At 43.5% G+C, this 15,211-nt stretch overlaps 1 protein-coding gene across 1 annotated transcript; it reads right to left on the bottom strand.

Moving 5' to 3' along the window:
* Positions 1–435: 435 nt before the first annotated feature.
* Positions 436–14,621, bottom strand: tmem47 (transmembrane protein 47). The gene is made up of 3 exons (XM_036541356.1): positions 14,233–14,621; positions 2,300–2,440; positions 436–1,356 (listed from the first exon to the last, which is right to left on the bottom strand). Exons 1-3 carry the CDS (start codon positions 14,456–14,458, stop codon positions 1,178–1,180), a joined length of 546 nt encoding a protein of 181 aa, XP_036397249.1. The 5' UTR covers positions 14,459–14,621; the 3' UTR covers positions 436–1,177.
* Positions 14,622–15,211: the final 590 nt, after the last annotated feature.

Below are 15,211 nucleotides of genomic sequence, written 5' to 3'. Positions count from 1 at the left end.
CTGATTGGTTACAGAGCTCCACAGTCTTCTTTGATTGGTTACAGGATCTTCATTCAGCCTGCTGCCCTGCTGCATGACAATCTCATCACAAGAGGTTTCCATGGTCACAGCATACTCACACAAACAGTAGTAGTATCCCACGAGCCTTTGCCACAAACATCTCTTATGGTTTTTTTTTAGAATGATCTACAGTGTGAGAGGAAAACAGTCTCTCTAGTCTAGTCCAAGAATCTACAAAGAGCATATCAAGGCCCCACTCTGAGCTCCTGTTTTTACATACTATAGTATAGTGTCAGTCCTTTCAGTAATGACAACTGGTTGAGCTGTAGAAAAACTGTGAAATCGGTAAGGGAAACATGTTTGACAAGGTCTATTTTATTCCCTTCCCTTCCTCCGTGCTTTTAAAACCATGGTCAGTTCTGCAGACACTGTGTGTGTGAGTGTCTGGTGGTCAGGTGTGTATGTGTGTCATGTCTCTGTAAGGATGGGGAGTACTGCAGAGGCTCTGTCTTTACCGGGATGGTCAGTCCAGCACAGTCTGTGAGTGAGCGTGTGCTGGTCAGTTTATCAGTTCAGCAGAGACCATGTTGTTGTTAGGATGGTCTGTTCTGCAAAGACCATGTATTTTTAAAATGGTCAGTTCTGCAGAGATTGTGTGTTAGGATGGTCAGTTCTACCGGGGACAGTGCTGTTATTGTTCTGATGGTCGGTTTTGGAGAGCCAGTGTGCTTTTGTGTGTTGGGATGGTCAGTTCTGCACTCACTGTGTGTTAGGATGGTCAGTGAAACAGAGCCCAAATGATCATATGTGTGTGCTTGTGTGCATGCATGTGTGCATGCGCGTGCATTTGTATGTGTTAGGTTGATGAGCTCAGCAGACAACATATGTGTCTTAGCAGGGGGAGTGATGCAGAGACAGTGTCTTTATTAGGATAGTCAGTTCTGCAGAAACCATGTTGTTGTTCAGCTGGTCAGTTCTTTAGAAACTAGGATGGTCATTTCTGAAGGGACTCTGACGTTCTTAAGGGTGCTCCCATTCTGCAGGTGCCGTGTCTTTGTTAGGATGGTCAGTTCTGCAGAGAAAAGCTCAGGGTGTGGGCTGCTATCACAGACAGCTGCGTGTAAAGGAAATGGGGGTGCGTTGTGGGTACACTGCTCGTCTGGGCCCTCTCACGGGGTCAGTAGTAGTCTTCGTAGTTCTTGGGATTCAGGCAGTACAGGAGGGCCGCCCCAAAGGAGAAGATGGTGGCTCCCCAGGCCAGGCCATAACCCCAGTTAAACTCATGGTAAATTCTCAGACTGATGGTCTCAATGAACTTGATGGGGTAGAGAACCAGACTGCACACCTGGAGCACCACTAAAAGAGTGAAAGAGTGCGAGAGTGAGAGAGAAGGAGGAGACAGAAAGAGAGGGCGAGACAATGAGAGAGAGAAATAACTGTCATTGCCACAATGAGAAAGACAGTCTGGTGAGACAGGCCCCAGTGTATAACAGTACATATGCAGTGACCCTGTCAATGAAGAGGACATCAGACATCACAGTACGCAGTGGGAACATCGTGACATGAGAGACAGAGATGCGTCTTCTCTTACACTGAGAAATGTACCAAATCTAAGGCAAAATATTTCTAGACATTTTCAGGAATCATTCCCCATTGCACAAAAAAGACTGAATGTGATAATCACAACGCCAGAACAGCCCAGCCTGTCTGTCACTAGCTGTGGAAAACACATCTATTCTTAATTTCAGTAACTCCCAACGTGTGTTGTATTTTCTTCATATTCATATATATATATATATATATATATACTGTATATATATATATTATTATATTAACGGTATACCTTTCCTCTCAATAACAGATTTATGTAATTAACAATATGAGTATTGTGTTGTTTTGATTCTTCTGTTGAAACAGCCGCCTCCTGCAGGCTTCAGACTATGGCCCACACCATCTGCTCAGCAGATATAATCAAGGGGATGGCTCCAAAATTAAGAGGTGGTCTCTATAGTCAATCCTCTAAGAGAGGGTTGTACAGTGGATGAAAGTAATTCTTTTAGACTATTTTGTTGTGAAGTGTTTTGGCAACCAAACGCTGCTTATTGTCATGTCAGTAAAGCTAATTCTGAATTCCACTCCAAAAGAGATCTTGAGAGACTTTGAGAGAGAGGGAAAGAGACAGAGACTGCTGCAGGTAAAAATGTATAAATAACTTCACTTTGGGGGGTACAGATCCCTGACCTCTTTCCTGTAACTGTGTGTGTGCGTGTGGACGTGGAAGTGTGTGTATGTATGTTACCAGCAGCAAACAGCATCACAGCGACAGGTCTGTAGAAGCGTCTCCTGGACCCAACGCACACAGACACCAGGCCCACTAGGAAGGAGATGAGAATGAGGGTGGCTCCGCCCAGCAACAAGGCCAGCGTGGCAATCTGCCAGTCTGCAGAGAGAGAGAGAGAGAGAGAGAGAGGAGAGAGAGGGAGAGAGAGAGAGAGGAAGGGGGTAGGGGAACACTTAGGTACATGCAATTGAGTGCTATTTGGCTCTGTAAATACACCACAGTACAGCAATCCACCTGACCACAGCGAATGACAAGAAAGTAATAGAATGCCTAGCCATTGAGACAGCAGTTGCTCCCAAGACTAGACGTTTCACAGCATTATTACGTATTTTTTAATATTTACCATTCTCCTGAAATAAGAACATGTTTTGCCAAGGCAAACACGGCGTAATGTCCATGTCTTCTGACACAGCAAGACAAGACATAGCGCAGAACCTTCCCCATACTCTCTGCTGCCCATGAGGCTATTATTGATTGGCTGATGCTCCTCTCCATCTGGGACTGAGCCAGTGGTAGGCAGGACAGTGAGTCTTCCTCGCACCGTTCTGCCACAGTCTCCAGATTCCTGACGGCGTGAATTCTCACTCTGCCTCCTCCGAGACCCAGCCATGCGCAGTCACGTACACACTTCCCACAGAGGGACGTGGCGGACTGAGATACGCGGCTCTCGAGCAGACGAATTGCCCACTGCTTCAGGTGCTTTTCACAACAGCTTTCATCCCCTGCGTGGCGCCCATCCTCGGCTGAGCCTCCGCTACTGTGACAGCTGTCTGATTGGCACCTCAAGGGCATTCTATCTTTCAGAAGCCAAGGGCTAATCAAACGACTCGGCCTTTGAGAATAATCAGCTGTGGAACACTCAGCTTTAGAGCACCCCCTCACCTACGGAGTAGAGACCCTGAAACTCACACAGGGACAGCTTGACTGTGATCTTTCAAGGGCACAGCTGTTCTAATAAGAGTAATTAGTCATGAATAAAGCCATAGAGCTGACTCCCAATCAGCTGGACTGGGAAGGGGAGGGATTTTGTGGACAGGTTGGGGGTTAGAGGAGGGGGAGGGGGGCTGGTGAACCGCGGATGGGTTACGGATCACGGGGGGGATTAGTGATTAGAGAGGATGTTTGGACTCATGCAGGGGTTAGAGACTAGTCTATTCTCTGGTCTAATTTCCCCTCTCTGTGTGCTGTTGACTCTAATATGATGTGAAGACAGACTGTACAGCTCTGCTCTTCAGAGTGTTTTCACCGAGTCTCATTCATATTTCATCTGTTTCAGCAGCACTCTCTCCACCTCCTCACAGTCGCTGAGTGGGAGGGCATGGTCACTGGGGGAGAGAGCACGGTCGCTGAGGAAGAAAGAACAGTTGCTGGAGACAGGAGCACAGTCGCTGAGGAAAAGAGCACGGTCATAGAGGAAGACAAGCACGGTCCCAGGGGAAGACAGCACGGTCACAGGGGAAGACAGCCAAGTCACAAGGGAAGACAGCACGGTCCCAGGGGAAGACAGCACGGTCCCAGGGGAAGACAGCACGGTCACAGGGGAAGACAGAAGACAGCCAAGTCACAAGGGAAGAAAGCGTGGTCATACTGGAAGACAGAACAGTCGCAGGAGACAGGAGAACAGTCGTTGGAGACAGGAGTGCAATCGGTGAGGGTGAGAGCACGGTCAAAGAGGAAGACAGCATAGTCATGGGGGAAAAAAGCACAGTCGCTAGCAGGGAAACAACAGTCTCTGGGGACAAGAGCACCGTCACGGAGAAAGAAAGCACAGTTGTAGGGGAAGAAGGCACAGTCATAGAGCGAGAAAGCATGGCACAGTCACTGGGGGAGAGAGGACGGTCGCTAAGGGAGAGGGAACGGTCACTGGGGGAGAGGGACGGTCACAAGGGGAGAGGTAACAGTCGCTGGAAGAGAGGGAATGGTCACTTGGGGAGAGGGAATAGTCGCTGGGGACAGAGCATGGTGACTAAAGGGGGAAGCACACTCGCTGAGGAGAATGTGGTTGTATGGTCGCTCGCTGCAGTTCAATACAATCACACTGACCCACTGAGGTAAGACACACTGACCCACTGCTGCCCAATACAGTCACTCTGACCTAGTCAAGCCAGACGCAATCACATTAAGAGCGAATGTCGAGAAACAAGGGCGAAAGCACACATACTTATCCTGAAAGGAAGCATACACGTTCTCACAGGAAAACTCTGCTAACGGAGACAATGATGACCTTTTCGTAAGAAAATATGCTCATGGGAAAAAGCCAGACAGACAGAGAGAGAACTTATATTATTATAACTATATTTCTTCATAACTAATCGACCATTGCTTGTTGTTTAGTACCACTAGAAATGACAGCCACGTAAGTCACTACATTTCCGAATCAATAGACAAAAGTACTACATTATTCTTAAAAACATGCTACAATTGATGTGTTTATTTTGTACTTATTTGTACAATATTACAAACTTAAACGCACATGAGTGTCATCAATGTATCCACCCCACTGCGTTTTTTCCTTCCAATGACCTAAACAAATGTTGTGAATTATGAAAGTCTGACTCAAACCAGGATATAGCATAAATCAATGTGTAACATAATTATAATACAACATATTATATTATACATAACATATATCAACATGGTGGAACTAGTGATGCAAACTTCTACAGTACCATGTCAATGCGTACTGTAGCTTAAAGCTGTAGGCCAAGCCAGCTAGTTGAATAACGAAAGCATGTCAGCTGTACCTCCATTTCTCAGTTACAGAAAGCAACTACCAAACTTTTCTGTACAACGCAGGCTTCAACAGGCTTGCCAAACGCGCAAAACAAAACCTCACCGTTTGTGAGCCAAAATCCCCCCTTCCTGGCACACTTCCCCACAGTTTGTCAAACTGTCGCACGGAGTCTGGAAGCCAAACCGTTTTGCACTGATACAGGGAGAGGGCCGGTTGGGAAAGTTTTCTACAATACATGAAACTTTCGTGTGCCGCTTGGCTGTAGTCTCACCGTTTTGTTTACTATTCTGACATTTTAAGGCAGGGCTTTTCAGCCGTGGGCCTCGGGAGCTAGCGTGCATTCTGAATTCTGTTCCGGCTGAGCTCTCAATTAATTAGATCTGATGGAGCTGTTTTTTTTAGCTTCAGTGAGTTGTGTGTTTAAAAATCTATCCTTAAGCAGTCCTGTCCTAACATTGGTTCATGATTTCACCCCACTGTCCCTCAATTACTTTCATCTTCCCTGTAGAAGAAAAAAAAAACAACTCTAAGCTAATTTTACATTTAAATGAAATCAAAAATGTTTATTTTAAATTTATCTTTATTTTAATACCAAAGAGGCACTTCAGGCAAAGATGAAATAATAATCCACATCTTTTGTTTTCAATTTGCATAGATGTATAAGTGATAAAAAGACTGACCTTGTCTGGAAGTAACAAAGGGGGTTGTCAAAGCCAATTAGTCACCATTCACAAAAAGATACAAACATGCCTGTCAGTGACTAGCTGCATTTCACATACTGTGCGATTCAATAAGCCGCACCATGATAATGATGATCCCCACCTGTTATGTTAATTCCTTGTGATATTTGTTCTAAACTAAACTAACAGCTAAAGTCTTTATCAGGGGGCCAAGCACTGAAGGTTCTGGAATCGTACTGTTTTTATCCTGACCATATTTTTGTGGGGCCAAGCACAGAAGGTACAGGAACGCTTTTGAAAAAGGATTATGAAATCCACACAGTTCACTGAAAATTCATTAGACCTGGCAGGATTATAGTGAGCTATGGGATGAACAAATTGTACCTATAGGTCACAAAGTACGACTGCCATAATGTGTTTAATTCTCTGTGTATGCAGGTTTCAAATATGCCTCAAAATATGTTTTGGTCTTGTTTTTGTATTTGTTTTGTATTTGCCACCATTTTAGTGTGTCAAAAACACTAAAACACCTTGACTATCTGATATATCAACATGGGACTACCACTAATTTCTTCTTTCGTTCTGTCTCTCAAAAGTTATTCCCAGATAGTCTCTGTCTGGAAGAAAACAACCACAGAATCCCAATCAATTTACAGTGTAAATGTGAATGGGGTCTAAAGTGATAACCATTGTACCTATAAGTATGAAGTCTATTATACATACACTAACACGTTTCCGGAGAACATATTGATGCATTAAGGAACATCGCCTTGTTACAATTAAGCCTTTGAATTTTTAAGCAATTTTGCTGATTATTATCAATGATACCCACAGCGCTTAAATGACAACATCTCTTTGACTGTTTAACATATTGAAATGCCACTTTCACTAATTTGTTCTTTGGAGACTCCTGTTTAAAAGTTGTCCACAGATTGTTTCTAAACTGAACAAATGGCCCCCTTTTAAAATCAGCCATTTTGGCCTACCGAAGCAAAACTTCATTTCTATATTATTATTATTATTATTATTATCATTATTATTATTATTATTAGTGTAGTAGTTGTTTTCCAGGATGACAGCTATTTAATTGTAATTATTGTGCACAGTTCTGTAGTAAACCCACAAAGAATGACATATAACTTTATTCTTTCAGAAAGGCCAAAATTTTTCCATTATCATTAACTCAGTGATAAAAATGGCAGCATTGATCTTTTGGAGATGAATGAATAAATTAATGAATTTGAGCATTTAAAAAATGAAACTGATAAGTATCCACAGCCAGTTAATTTATTGCATGGCTACTAGCATAAAACGAATTAAACAGTGAACACTGCACAGTTGCTTTAGCAAGATAAAACTGGGCATGTTGATTTGGATTCAGCTATACTATGCAGGCAGTAAAACCTAGGACAAGCACGCCATCCACGTACTTACAGTTACACACCTCATACTGTACCTATGCAACACAAAGAGTTTAGCCTTTGCCCTAAAAGCTAAAACAATTGATCAGTCCATCTAAATGGTTTGATACTATATACATTATCCATTTGAACAACTGCTATATGACACATATATAAGAGAGTAACTCTTTTTCCATGCAAATGCAAAAACAGTATCTTGAAAATTCTGTGTCTACTGCATAATGGACATAGCACATTTTTAACTGCTAATAGTGGTAGCCCTCTCATATTATCATTGATCTGCAGTTCTACAACCTTGTATTTCTGACATTCCAGACCGTAACGAACGTAACTCAAGAAGTACGTTGATGAGAAAACGACACTCAGCCCACTTCGGCTCCTCATTTTTCCTATAGCCCAGCACTGTGTCATGACTGGATCTGAAAGCTCTAAGGATCTCTGCTTCCTCTACAAGCTATTCCATGCATTAATTATTCCCTGCTTGAAAAAAAATACTTCCTAGTGTCAGTGTGAGAGCTTGTCAGCTTCCAAGAAATGTAGCTGCTTCTGCTGAATGGGACACTGGGGCCAAGTGGAGAAATATGAAAACAGAGGAAACTTTTGAATTATCGTGCATTTGGCAAATCCCCACTCCCGTGCTGGAGAAACCAGCCGGTTCCCAGGCTGATGGCACTGGATGTGAAACTAACATTTATTACACAGAGCTACAGTACCTCTCAGCATGCAAGAGGATCTGCTCATGTGGTGGAATGGCAATGCAAAGGGTTCCTGAAGCTTGCTCGTTTGGCATGACTGTTTTAAGCATTCTGGCGACATCAATCCCAAAGCAAAAGGGTGCTCAGCAAGGCAGGGGCAGTTTGTCAGCGAAGCAAGGTCTTGTCTAAAAGAATGTGGACACGCTTCTGTTACTGAACAAAAATAGCAATGCATAAATTCTTCTGAAATTAGATCACAACAACCCAAGGGCATAAGACAAACAAAAAAAGTTGAATTTGCCGCACTGTATAATCAGCCATTTTCCATTGTAGTTTCCGCCACTTTAATGAATAATTTTAACTCAAATGCCTACTCTACAGCAGGGTGCTTTTCACCAAATGCACTTATTAAATAATACCATGTCTCCACTCACGTCCAGTCACTCCTAGCTGACATTTCAACGGTGAGTTTTATAAGAGACATTTTGAGATCAGACGTGCGTGTCTTAAATGTACAGTGGACTGAGGCAGATTTTTAAATAGAAAAAGATAGATATTGTGCATGTTCAGGAGTTCAACGAATACCACAACAAATTTCTTTGGTCAGCCTCATGTGTTCAAGTAATATATGGCTTACATAATTTTTTCATGTTCCTGTCTCCAAACTAGCTATTTCTGAACCAGTATGTAACCACTGAATTCTAAACACTGACTGATATTTGATGAATTAGGTGACCAGATAAATAGAGTAAACGGATAAATGAAATGTACGATTAAATTACACTTGGTCACCCATCAACAACAGAAAAATGACTAGTCAAGATGTCATAGTTACATAGCTGCAACATTCAGACACATAAGTGTAGCACTGATTGCTCACAGATCTGTGCTTTGACCCCTGCTCAGCTGTAGATCTGTGCTTTAAGAGTTGTTTGACATGTATTGCTTTGATTTGTTGTAGTTTAGTTAGGTTCTCACATATACCAGAAGAATATGCCAGTCCCTCACTAATCACAGTTTACTCCGTTGCAGTTATGATTTCACAGAATTTATTAATAGTATACAGTTTCACCAACAGCAGTCTTCCACTGGTCCACATCTGACAGTATGCAATTTTTTCCATCACTGGCATTATTATCTATTTCATGTCTACTGTCTGTTGCTATTACTGTGTGTGGAAGCAGAACTGTCATGAGAAAGAGTTCAAGAAAATGACTGTGAATTTATCCTTGAAATGTATAAAAAAAGTTCTGTTTTTAATCACAATGTATTCAGTCTGTACAGTGTGGTCAGCGATTTTGGACACAGGGAGATGTGCTGTTAAGGGGAGACCGTAAGAATGTATCATCAGTCTGATTAGCCTTTGGAGGGATACTTCCCCTGTTGTTAAATATTTGTCTTTGTATTCATCAGGTTAAACTATGCTGGTCTGTTTCATTGGGTCTGTTGTTGTCAGCTAACTGAAGACACAGCTCATGCATGTGTGTCTCTAACAACTAGCTTGAACCTTGTCTGACTAAGTATTGAAACTTGGTCTTGTAGCACTTCTAATATTGTTGACTCCTTATATGGCTTCTTGCTTGTGTTGTACTCTGCCTCACTTGTAAGTCACTTTGGATTAAATGATCTGCCAAATGAATAAATGTAAATGTAAATATAAATGTAGTTTCATTAGCATCTGAGGCTTGTTATTATCTATGCCAGCCAACACAGCTGTGTTGATGCCAACACTGTTATTGTCCTCTGTACTGTTTGATACTGGGTTGTTCTTGTTGACACCAAGTCTTTTAACCAATGTATAATGCAAGTAAATGTGTTGTTTTGAGGTATAAGTTGGATATTTTAAACACTAGTGTATACACTACAGAATTGCAGACTTGACTCACAAGCAACGTTCCCCCTAACCTCCAATTTCCCATCGACTCGAGACTGAGAAAAGTGCGGATATGTCAACCACAGGCTGAATTACACTCAGGAATGTAATTCCCATATTTTGACAAGGGACTACTGTATGTTCCTGATCTGCAGCTCCTTACCTAGTACAATGCCTCCCTATGTACTGGTACCCTGTCATGGCAAGCAGGATTGCATGTCTCGGAATCCCCCGGAGCTATTCTAACAGAAAGGTAACCGAAGCACACGCACAAAGCTACTTAGAAGACTCAAGATCCTGGAGTGGAGAAACAAATTGATCAAATAGCTGTCACCAAGAAATGGAGAGGAGTGCTTTTGGATGTCACAGCAAAAAAAGAGGTGCTGGTATCGATTCCAGTCAAAACCATTTATTGGGGGGAATTCTGGATGAAGTCGGTAACTGTGAACAGGGCAGGTGGCAGGCCACAGAGGAGGTCTGAGAACAGGATACTTTGGTCCGCACAGCAGTAGATTACAAACACTGCGAAGTGAGGAATGCAAGGAGGGAAGTATGTAAGATTGCACGCACATAAATGCACAGGGAAGCGAGGAAGGAAAACCCTTTTGAAAAAATAATACATGGAAGGAGACTGAAACACGATATTAAACACAGGTTTAACAGGGAAACAGACAGCTCAAAGAAAGAGAGACACTGGTGGGAATACCAGCTGATGAACCAGGTAGTCAAAAAATAGTTCAGTAAAGGCTACCCTAGCGAGCCTGTACGAAATCACAGGACAGGGATGGAACAAGAGCTCTAACTGGCCAGATATAGACAAACAGGGTCCCACCCCACTACAAGAATCTCAGCAAATAGAGTGCCTGAGAGAGAACTTCCAGGAAGCAGATTTTTCTGTCCAAATTCACAGCTATACTGATGGTGCCAAATTTTTATTACATCATGTAGTAGAACATGCAAAGAGGGAATTATTATAAGGAAGCCTGGTAAAACAGATAAACAGCTACCTGAGGAGGAGCAGATGAACTACTACCTGATTTTGGAAGCAATGAGTTAATGCTTCTGCTTATGTCCTCGAACAACCTGCCGACTAAAAAAAGCCAGGATGGAGGACAAATAAAGCCCCAGCTAAGTGAAAGACAGACTGTAAAAACTGTGTGCTCTATGCTGCGTTAGAAAAAGGGAGGAATTAAGCTCCTGTCAATTCCCAATTCAATAACCAACCAGACCAACCAGAGATTGGAGGACAGGACAAGGTAAGATGCTGTGAGGATTAAAGGAGACACTGTGAAAGATACTGGCTGGGTGCGGTAAGAAAATGTCCTCTAGAGATCATATTGCTACCCGCAGGATAATTATTGAACGGTGAGTATGATGGCAGAGTTCCCAATAGATTAACTTTGTGCAGTTAAAACAGATAAACATCTGAAAGTTTAGGTGGGGACACCTAAACTTCTGAAGCATCATGGTCTTACTGTATGGATTATTAACCTGATAAAGAACTTGCAAGATTTTTTTTTTTTTTTTTGGGGGGGGGGGGGGGGGGGGGGGGGGGGGGAGTTCCACATTACCAATGACAAACATTGGTAAGACTTCCACATTTTAGCAGGAGTACACCAGAGCTTTCTACACTTCGCTGCTCTTTCCGAGGGCTGTAGACTGGAAAATGAAGAGAACTATCATTCAGTGGAAACTACTTCTCTCCTAAAATATCTGCAGTTTGTCAATGACCTAGCTCTAGTCCCAGAAAGATGAGCACAGGCAGGAATAGAGAAAAGAAAGACTACGACTAATTCTGGACAACTGGGTAGTGAAGTAATGATCCATCGAACCACTCCTGTGAGGTGGAGGAGTAATTATCAAAGTAAAGGAATGCAGCAACCGAGGCATTTTTATCAGCACAGACAGAGGGGGAAACAAACATGTGGATCTGCACATCTGCAAGGCCCTGCATGCTTTCAGGACTCTGCACCCAATATTGCTCTACTCTCAGGTCTCATTAAACACCAAGATATGCATCATTAGCACGAATGTGAAATCAGGGCCGAGCAGAATGGCACCGCGAGTGTGATAAAGAGGAGGACGTGAACTACATCAGCCGTGTGTTCAGAGAGGACTCCACTAATGTAGCAAACATACACCGCTTCGACTGCAGCTCTCAAAGATGGGGAAAGCAAGGTGGACTCAAGAACGACTGCTAAACAACCTTCTGCATCCAATTGCATCTGTACCTTATCAGGCCTACAGGATAAGCAAATGATACATTTACATGAGGTAGGAGAGTGTGGACAAGCTCCCTGAGAGTCTGTGTCATCCTGACATCTAGGCTGACCTCTCTGCCACAGTGACTTCTCCATGCAGGCCTCCTCTCCATGCAGGCCTCGACAGGGCCAGGATTCCCTATCACCGCCCTTTTCTAAAAATGGACACCGTAATTACTATAACATTAACTTATTACTTAGTTTCATAGCTTTTTCATGGGCCTGTAATCTTCCACTATTGAAGAAGAGAGGCACAGTGGCAGCTTTACCTTTCATAGGAATTGTATTTCTCGGCTGAATTGTACTTGGCAACTGTATTGAGCTGAAGCGCAGTGAGCCTTGTTAGTATGCTGAGTAAATAACTTTATTACCTAGAAACAAGACAGTGAGTCTGTGTGGTAGACCCTGCCTAACACAAGTGGCTAAAAACATTCAGTGAATGCTGCCAGCATAACACAAGGGACCCCTGAAGCCATGGGTTCACATCAGGGAGTGGCTCTGATCAAGATGCTCTTGAGACAAATTCCATCTTTAAGTTTTGTGCATCAACGCAGTGACTGAACACAGATTTATCTGTCTGAAAACTGCATAATTATAGATGGAAATGCAGATTAGCGACAGCAACTTGATTAAAGTATTTAGATTTTAATTAAATTGCTTAAGTAGCAGCATAACCGTTTATTAAATAGCCTTCAGATCTGATACAAAATAATGTACCCTACCGTCAAATCATTTCTGCCTGATACAATCTTCTAAAAACGGGTCACACGATTTCCACCTGATACCGATCTACCCAAACGCTTCCCTCAACAGCAAAGCGATCAAGTGACAGCGCAATGACAGCCCCACAAAGAGTTTCAAGACGTTCCTCCCCTACATGATTCTCTGAACAGCTGCTTCTAGCGCAGATCTCTGCTGGGCTGCAGAACACTAAAGTGGCAATGTTTAATTAAATTAACTGCAGGTCAAAGGCTTAATCTCACGTTCGTTGTTTATCGTTATCCAGCGCAAGTGCTGTGGTGTTTCAGTCGCCGAACGATGGCAGGCAAATGTGAAAACTGCGATGTACAGGCGATTGTGCCGAACTAAGATTAACATAGCCAATAAACAATTGTACCTTTCAAAGTGCTTCCGAAAGGAACCCATTACAGCAAGCATTTAAAAACAGAACTCACAAAGTTCTCTTGGACAGTTCAATGCATGTTTTGGCATGCTGCCTCCAACTCACTATGACTTTATACGGACTCAGCCGGGAGTTTCACTGCACGAACAGATCTATCCGCTTACTACTATAGGTCAGCAACCACACAACCTGCAGACACGCGATCACCAGAAAACATCGAATATAAGGAAGAAAAAGCTCATACAAAGGACAATATGCTAATCGATATAGCTATCAAAAAATGCTGTGTGCATAAAACGTGTGTAATTTGAGAGTCTCCTTTTCAGTGGGAAAAAAATCCTTTTGAGAGTATGCCACTTCGTTTCCCTGGTTACTAATCTCTTGGCATTTGGCACTCTTGGGAGTTCTGTTCTAAAAGTTCGCCTCGCTCCTGGAAAGACTAAGGAAACATAACAATGACTCCTTTTTCCAGCCAACAAAGAGCAATGAAAGCCAGACAGACACATCGTTCGCGCAGCAACATTCCCACATTACCCAGCGCATCTCGCAAAGAAAAAAAAAAAAGATTCGCAAGCAGAAGCGAAAGATAGCCTTGAACTGGCATCTAATTCAAATAAATGACGCGATTTCAGAAATAACGGCGTTCCTCTAAAAGTCCGTTATGTGAGACACATTCCTGCAAGAGTTCCACACCAAGCTGCGTATTAAACGCTTCTGTCAACCGTCAGCGCCATAAAATTCTTGGGGCGATAGTGTGCGACACGGTACCACCCCCATGTCTGCAGTCAGTCTAAATGTGCGCCTCTCGGGTACATGAAGGTGTAAATGGAGAGAACCTGTCATTGTGGAGGAAGGTGCGCGCGTGGTGCAGCAGCAGAGGACTGCGCGGAGCCGCTTTGTCATCCCTGTGCTCATATGCATTTCAATGGAGCTTTATTGGAACCCGACCCCTGTCACCACACTTTTTTCAGCGAATTCCAATTTGATATTCGCGAACTGCCAACAGCAATATGGATTTCACACTTGTCCTAATTATGTTTACGCAGTGCTTTACACGAGTAGCCTGTGAACGATAACCAGAGGACAAACGGCAACTGATCTCACCCGTCTCCAGTGTGGTGCTGCATCGCCAGCTCTCCGACGCCGCCGGTTTCCAGCACGAATCCCACAGAGATAGATAGTACTGGTTGTCCGCGGTGACCCACGCAGGGCTTAGCACGGCCCCGATGTCCAGGCACAACGCGAGGAAAATACATACCAATCCCACCAACTTCAGAGGCGTCAACACTGACACGCGGACTTCCTCCGCTCCGCTAGCGGACGAGGCCATAGTGACTGATTTCTGCGCGCTTATGTGTTTTATTGTGATTTGCCCACTAATTCTGTTTTGCCCGACCTGGAGGTAGCGAGCCCCCAGCGACGTTGCTGCAGCTGCCGTTCCACTGCTCGAGTGCTGCCGCAACGACCGACTACACGGCTCGCCCCGTTAGTGCAATGACGTCAGAGCATCACTGAAAATCTCAGCGTCGCACCGACAGGGTCCTAACGCCGAGAATTCCCACAAGCGTCGAGGATTCAAGCGCACCTCAGTATCCCCTTTGCCACAGTACCACGCTCTGATATCTCTGCTGGGCTGAACTGAGCTCTTGTTCTGCAGCTCTGTCTCAAATTGCGGTGGACACTGTCATTTCATCAGTGAACACACAAACATGGTTATAAAGTTTGTGAACTGCTGTTCTGGTGTCGGTTCTTCAGCTGTTACGGACTCGCCTTTGTGTATTCGCGCTTCTCATTCATATCCGTAAATCCACACCTGCTGCAATTCATCTCCATAATGCCCTTTCTTCATTTACATAAATTCACATTCTGCGTCCAAATCATTTCAGATAAAACTACTTTCTTCAAAGGTAAAACTACAGGCAAATTGAATGAGGGGTGCTGAGTAAAGGTGTTCTTTTGTTATAATTAGGCACACTGTGGCTCCTTACTCCCGAGGTAAGAAACATTTGTGAAATTTTCAGAGGAGAAAATATTCTGCTGAGGCACAGATGAGCAACAGCAGACACCCTGAATGTAACAGCTC

This window comes from Megalops cyprinoides, chromosome 11, assembly GCF_013368585.1.
Source record: "Megalops cyprinoides isolate fMegCyp1 chromosome 11, fMegCyp1.pri, whole genome shotgun sequence".
Taxonomy (NCBI): Eukaryota; Metazoa; Chordata; class Actinopteri; order Elopiformes; family Megalopidae; genus Megalops; species Megalops cyprinoides.
This window is presented reverse-complemented; position numbering and strand designations above follow the sequence as displayed.

Excerpts from the sequence above, each read along its gene's own strand:
- tmem47 (XM_036541356.1), bottom strand. The coding sequence starts at position 14,458 with ATGGCCTCGTCCGCTAGCGGAGCGGAGGAAGTCCGCGTGTCAGTGTTG. Across the intron at positions 2,441-14,232 it reads CAGCACCACACTGGAGACGG|ACTGGCAGATTGCCACGCTG; the intron begins GTGAGATCAGTT and ends CTCTCTCTGCAG. Across the intron at positions 1,357-2,299 it reads TGTGATGCTGTTTGCTGCTG|TGGTGCTCCAGGTGTGCAGT; the intron begins GTAACATACATA and ends TCACTCTTTTAG.